At 41.3% G+C, this 7,322-nt stretch overlaps 1 protein-coding gene across 22 annotated transcripts in view; it reads left to right on the top strand.

Annotated features, from left to right (window-relative positions):
• Nucleotides 1–7,008, top strand: part of DLG2 (discs large MAGUK scaffold protein 2) — a 1,902,684-nt gene extending 1,895,676 nt beyond the window's left edge. For all 22 annotated transcript variants that reach the window (XM_074335659.1, XM_074335660.1, XM_074335661.1 and 19 more), the window contains 2 exons: nucleotides 401–492; nucleotides 2,235–7,008. In XM_074335659.1, the coding sequence (XP_074191760.1) occupies nucleotides 401–492; nucleotides 2,235–2,341 (199 nt within the window). In that variant the 3' untranslated portion in view covers nucleotides 2,342–7,008. The remainder of the gene's footprint in view (nucleotides 1–400; nucleotides 493–2,234) is intronic.
• Nucleotides 7,009–7,322: the final 314 nt, after the last annotated feature.

Raw genomic sequence — 7,322 nt, forward strand, 5'->3', positions numbered from 1 at the left:
AAGGAGAGAATAGATGAAGGAAGTAGGACAGTTTATTCTGAAGGAGTGGAAACCTCAAGGGATGCACGATTTATAGACCTTGGTGTCTGTCATGGAGGAAGGAAGTTTATTTAGCCCTAATCTATGGGACTGCAGAGGACAGGACAGGGACCAGTGCTGGAAATCATAAGGAGGTAGATTCTGTTTCAATCAATGTGGTCCAAGAGACTGCCCTCTGAGAGAGGGAGGGAGTCCTTGTTGCTGAAATGATTCCAGCAAAGAGGAGTCCAGAATGAAGACTAAGAAGCTGCTGCTCAGATTACACTGTGTTTCCTGCAGGCTTCCTTTTTGCCATAATTTTAATTTTTCAGGATTTGGTATATCCCTTGTGTGTTCTAATACCAAACCCTCATTTTCCCAGGGAGATGAACAAGCGTCTAACAGAGGAACAGGCCAAGAAAACCTACGATCGTGCAATTAAGCTAGAGCAAGAATTTGGAGAGTATTTTACAGGTAAGTTCATTTACCATGGGACTGTGAGAAAGGAGATAAATTGTCTGACACTTGGCATAGTAGTGGGCCTGGTATATCTGGGCCCTAACACCTTCCTGCTGAGAATCCATAATTTCCCTCTGGTTCACCCACTGGATCCAGACTCTGGGTTTTCCCTACCCTGAATTCCACCGCAGCCAGCTTCCTGATCCCCAGGGGCCCTATTCAAAAGCAGGATGGGCAGATGCCACTGAGCTGTCTCCTGCTGTTAAGGAGATTTTAGGCATTGATACCTCATTAAGCTATCTCCCTGACATCATCAAAAAACTTGAAAAAGAAACTTTCAGGACTCAAAGTGTACAGTATCTGAAACAGTGACTCTTGAGAAGCCATCTCAGGTCCTCCGTTCTCTGCTTCAGGGACCTGGAAGTCTGACTTCCCGTTAGCAGCCCTTGAACAAGAGGCTTGGACCACTTCCCTGTGTTTCAATGAATTCCCTGTCAAGTCTCAATGCAAAACTTGTTTGTTTGTTTTTATTTTTAAATCTTTCCTTGGAAACATAAAGTTTGGGGAATAAAGGAAGATTTTCTTGTCCTGGGTAGTCTGGGTTCCCTCTTCGTATATATTTTCATGAAACACTGATCACATCCAAAGATGGATCAAGCTTTGTGAATTTGCCTTACAACTGATGGTTTGAAAACAAGAACTTTCCTCCTGTATTACCTGATGTGAAGTTAGATGTTTTATTTTTTTACCTTATTCTGAGGAAAAGTGCCAGTGGCTTAGCAGTTTGCAAATACGTTGAATTGGCTAATCTGAAGTAAAATTTCCATCAATAACAAAGATAGGAGTTATGTTTCATCCTTAAAGAAAATCCAGGTAGAACCATCAAATCAAAACCACATACAGTTGACAGTGGCTTATATTCAGGAATATAATGCAGTAATCAACATACTCTGAGGAGTTTTTGAAAATCTAAGCCATGTTTCAGTAACAATTTATTTCTAAGCCCTAGTGTCATATGTTTTAGAGATCTAGTTACAAGATAGCTTTTGTTCAAAGGAGATAACAAGACATACTTAAATCTACTTTAAGTGACTTGGTGTCTTAGGTATACACAGTTTGGCAGTTTGTTGGTTTCCTCCTATTTATGTTTCTTATAAGTAGTTGCCATAAAGTATTCTCAATATGAGCATCCCTGAAGGGTAAAATTTCATTTTACTAGATTACTTGGAGGCTCAATGGTGTTTCTTATTAAAGGTTTCGGGCGTTGAGGAGATTAACTGACGTTTCTTCCAAAACCTTTATAATTTCCTCTGTGTCTAAAATATCTGAATTTCTTTCCCTGATAAAGTAAGGACAGTACAGAGAGTATAAGGCCAGCTTTCTTTGGTAAATGGGGAGCTCTCAATCTGAAAATTGATCGATGCCTAGCTCAGTGCCTGGCCCAGAGTAGATACCCGTAAAATGTAAATAAATAAATGATTTGTTGTCCAGAACTACAGACAAACATGTAGAAAGTGGAAAGACTATGGTGTATTTATTACCAATCCAGACATGCCTTGAAAGCATTTTTTTTTTTAAAAGCATGGGTGTGACCTTGCTTAAGTGAATTTTCTGTACTTTCTTACTAATGAAAAGTAATGTTAAGCTTCCTGATGAGTTTGTCTGTTACTGATTTGGGCTTCTGCTATGTGACTGAGGGTTGTTCTTCACCATGCAGGAATGATTCCTACCTTTGGGTGTGTTTGCTTTTATTCTAGCTATTGTCCAAGGAGATACCTTAGAAGATATATATAACCAATGCAAGCTTGTTATTGAAGAGCAATCTGGGCCTTTCATCTGGATTCCCTCAAAAGAAAAGTTATAAATTAGCTACTGCACCTCTGACAACGACAGAAGAGCATTTAGAAGAACAAAATATATATAACATACTACTTGGAGGCTTTTATGTTTTTGTTGCATTTATGTTTTTGCAGTCAATGTGAATTCTTATGAATGTACAACACAAACTATGTGAAGCCATGAAGGAAACGGAGGGGCCAAAGGGTGGGACGGAAAAGATACTGCAGTATGCAGAAAGGCTTTGGTTTGCTCAAGGGGCCAGGTATAGGGATGAACCCCCGATGGGCTTTGTGCTCAAGAGATGGGCAGCCTCCTCACCCCAGCAGATGTCCAGAGCTGATTTAGCTGCTGAGCTCTCTGTGTTTTTTGCTTTAAAGAAAAGTTGCCAGCACTTGAACTTCACCAACCTTCCCATTACCCACATCTGTAATTGGTCCACTTCGAATTTTATAACTATGCACATCCTTTGATTTCTTAACAAGCAAAAGAAAGAAAGAAGGAAAAAAGAAAGGAGTCCCTTTGGAGACGGCATAATATCAGGGAAGAATAAGCATGTAGTTTCTTTGACTGGCACCTGCAAAGACAAGCATTTCATAAATTTGCAAGTGTGGAAGACTGAGCTTACGGAGAGGAGGGGATTCCCCTTGGGGTTAGCTTTATGATTGTGTATTGTCTATTTTGCCATTTATAAACTGAAAGAAGGCACTAAAGATAAGAATAATTTATACAATAAAAATATATTAAATGTATAGAAACAAATTTCTATAGGTTAAAAACGTTTTGTGAAATATTTTGTAAAGACGAATTAATGGAAAGACTAAATGTATGCACTATCCGCAGACGATCAAAGTCAAGAACTGAAAGTTGCACTCTCCCTTCTGTTGCCAATGATCCATTAAGAGCATCTGAGTTCCTTCCAAAGTCTGACACAGACTTCTCCCTCACTTACCTCCCATGATCTCCCTTCCCTATTAGTGATAGACTCTCACGGAGCACATCCCTTAATGAGTTGCCCTCATGGATATTTTTGGAAGACATTTGGTTAATGCGTTTTTAAGCTGATGGCTCTCAGAGACCAACTCATGCAAATGAACTAAAGGGAAGTTTTTGCTTTTCTCTCATTAAACATCCTGGGCCTGCCGTGCAAATAGTTGAATAACTTTGTTTCTAGTTACTTATAAAGAATTCTTAAACATCATTCATTTAGTATTTTGGTCAACCATGAGTAATTAGGCCTTTTCTTTCTTTTTTTTTTTTTTTTTTTTTTTTTTTGGTCTGTTTCACAAGTAACTGAGGTTTTATAACAGCCAGAGATGGTATAGAGCCATGGAAATATCTGTCCCAAGATGCACTACTTCTTTGAGGAAGAGATAAAGAAGTATCTGGTTGGGGGGATGAGGGGTACAGACTTTTGTTTCTGTGTACAGGGCAAAGAAAACCATAAGGAAAGACAATTAATGACTTTGAACTCAACCAACTGAACTGCCTTTCTTGGAGGCTACACCTGGACCAAGTTTATTTTTTAGCAATTATAATAATGATGACTTAAAAAACAGAAACCTCCCGGAGCTATAGCCTACTTTAGAGCCAATGGTGACATCAGCATTGCTTGTGCCCAAGGTGTTTAGAGAGAGACTTTTCAGTGATCTCTATAACCACACAACTCTGGGTTCTATGCATGCCCAGACTAAGCCCCATCGCCTTATTTCTGGGGTACATCCAGACCTGGCAGGGATTCTGCCACACTGTGCAGCAAACCAGCATAGAGGCTGGGATGGTAGAGCAAGAGATAGAGCCGTCAGCAGTGATGGGGCTTTTCACAGTAAGAACATCAGAGCTCGGAATGAGGGTCTCTTTCCAAAAACAAGCATTGTTCATCTTACACTAAATACCACTGTCTGCCTGGTTGCAGTCACAGGAACAAACACAAAAATTATGCATCTACCTATAGTCTTGAGGCTGCCTTTGACAACGGAAGGGCTGGCAATGTATTTTCCCTCTGACGAAAGTTAAATTTCTGGACAGTTCCTTAGATTGCCCAGAATGAGAAAGATGTGTCCACGTCTGCCATTCGCCAGTTTCAGGTCGAGGTCTACTTTCATCAATATTGCTCCTGGAAGTCTTCTGCCACCAGAATGCCATTCCTGATCCCAGCTCTATTTTTAGGCCACCATGATAACTTCTTTGGTTTCTCAACTGAGCATGCAACCCTTTATTTAAAGGACTGTCATTAATGAGTAGATGTTTCCGCGGGTCGTGTGATGTGCTTTCCATTTACTATTAAGTATCGCTGTGGCTGAGTACAATCAAATTGAACCACCAACCCTTGGTTTTGTAGTAATATAATTATTTATTTTCCTAGTGTAGATGCTTTCAGATTCGAATTGGCATTTGCACTGATTTTTTTATGTAGATTTATATAAATATATATATATATATGTATACATATATATTTGCTTGAAGAATCACCAAGCAAATTGGTGAGAGGGTCTTTTCCTATAGAATTTACACCTCCATTTGTTATGTTGTCCTGCGCTTCCCAATGTTGAGGTCTCTATGGCTCCAAAGAACCGGTGTATTTTGCAGCACATCTGATGACTGGTATGGAAATAGCACGAAAGTTACCTAGATTACATCTGGTGCAAATGCATTTGGAGCCTGGGGCCAGACTGGTGCTAACACTGCAAACTTTGTCCGGAGCTCTCTCCAATCTGAAGGCTTGCTGGGGGCACAATGTCACCTTCATATGCTGGGCCCTTTCGGAAAAGTGCCAGATCGTGTCACTGGTGCTATTTTTCATGCTCTGGTACAATGTGTAGCACCACGGGGGTCTCAGCTTTACCAAAATCAAAATCCCATTTGTCAGCTAATTGCAGGGACATTTGTTTTTTGCTCTCCTCCCGCAGGATTTGTTGGCCACTTCTTTGCAGGCTTTTCTCTCAGCACCAAGTTTTTGGGTGGGCTCTATCTGTTTAGTGAGCCCACCTTTACAAAGCCGCACTCAGGTGCCTGTGAGCTGTCTTAGATCCTACTGCCAGCCCTTCGGGACTCCAAGCCAGGGAAAAGCTCTCCACTCCTCTGGCTCTCGCCTCTGGTTCTTTCTCAGTCCTTTCATCTGCTTTCCCCTTCCTCTTTTTATCTCATTCCATCAGTCTTTGGGGTACCTCTCCTTTTATCCTTCCTTTCTGTCTTCTCTGAATGAACACCCCCTTGAGTTGTTCATTTCCTCCTGTAACCCTTCTGTATTGCCTCCCTTTCATTCCCCATCTCTTTGTCTATCTCTCCTTTATTCTCACTCTCGCTTTCCCCTTCTTATTCCTCTTTCCTTACCTGTTCTTTTTCTTTCCCTCACATCTCTGATCATCTCCCATACCCTGCCTCTTAATTTTTATGTCCTATAAGGGCTCATGGCTGATTCAGACAGCAAGTCCATAGACTGGACTCATGACACAAACACTTTGGGTCACCATTTCACCTACGCAGCCCAGAAAGCAAAGCTGAGCGTGAGGTCCTGAACTGGAGCACCGCTCACTGAGCCACCCTGCACCGCTGCCTTGGCAGTGACGCTGCATGTGCTCTGGGCCCTGCCGGCACCTGGGTGACTGCCTGCCTGAAGGCTGGTCCAAAGCGAGCCCACTCCCAGCACCATCCTGTGGCTCTGAGGACATTCCCTTTCAATAAGGGCAGACTCTGGCCCCCACAACTATTCTGACAGCAAACCTCTTCCTTCTCATTGAAGCCATGCCATCGCCTTGACTTGGAGAGAGACGTTTTTTTCCCATTCATAAGCTTTCCTCCCACCCCACCCCCCATTTTTATGTGAAGCCCCTCTGCTTTTTAGCTGGTGATTGCTCTGGTGAGATTGAATGGACTCGCTGGTGAAATAACATCTCTTTTCCTGTCTTGGTCCTGCCTAATAAATTCCTACAAAAATATTTAAGTCAAGGACTCAGGCTAGCTCCTAAATTCACAGTAATTTGTCACTCCTAGGGGGGCAAAGGGGGACATTTCCCTTAAAGTATATGGTATACTTCCTGTGACAACTGATTTGCCCGAGGGCTCCCTGGAGAATTCTATGGATATATACATTTTACTTATGTGTATGTATGGTATATGTGGTATGTATATCATGTGTACACATACTACATTTGTGAATGGATGTGAATGGAAACCCCCTTATACACCCTCCAGTCTGTAAATATCCTTCCTCACTGAAAACTGTGCTTTGGAAATCATATCTTGTGCAGCTGTGCAGTTTCTTGTAGCAGCTGAGGACAAGCTAAGATAGGTGGATGATTTGGGCAAAGATCATCTAAAAGGCAAAATTCAGAATTTCCCTAGCAACTCATGAGGACAGACAACAAAACGGCAAGGTGGACTGCCCTTAGGGTGGCAAATTTTTCTTCTCTCCTTTTTGAATTTGTGTTTCCTGTGTCTTAACTTCTAAGTGCACCAGGCTGTACCCGTTAGAGCCTTTCAATATGACGGTTTTGTGCTTCTCTCTGATAGGATGTTCCTCCATTGAGCTGTAGTGCAGGACGGGAGGGAGGGGGAAATACTCCTTGCCTGGGCTGGAGTTTACAGAGACACTGCACAGCTTACACTCCTGTTAAGTGTAAATATTCGACACTTCCATTCCATTTGTGTAAAAAATAAAGCACACACGATTATAAAATTAAGATGTATATTTCATACTCAGTGTGTCCGTGCATATTTATTGCGTTTCCAGTTGTCATTGTTGGGCCCCCTTGTGAAATTGCTTGATAGAACGTTTATAAACATGTCATCGTTTTATTATAAGATATAAATATTAGAACACTTTATACTTCAGAGCAAATTATTTTCTCCCAAAGCATAATTTGTCTTGTTTCATAAAGAATACAATCATTCATTGCTATTTTTATCAAATTTGTCGGATTTCAGAACTGACATGTAGTTAGAATAGGTTTGCTCTGAGAAATATTGGCACTGCTGAGAAGAGCTGAAAGTGGTACTTTTGAATATTT

The sequence above is a fragment of the Rhinolophus sinicus genome, linkage group LG06 (assembly GCF_036562045.2).
Source record: "Rhinolophus sinicus isolate RSC01 linkage group LG06, ASM3656204v1, whole genome shotgun sequence".
In the NCBI taxonomy this organism is placed as follows: Eukaryota; Metazoa; Chordata; class Mammalia; order Chiroptera; family Rhinolophidae; genus Rhinolophus; species Rhinolophus sinicus.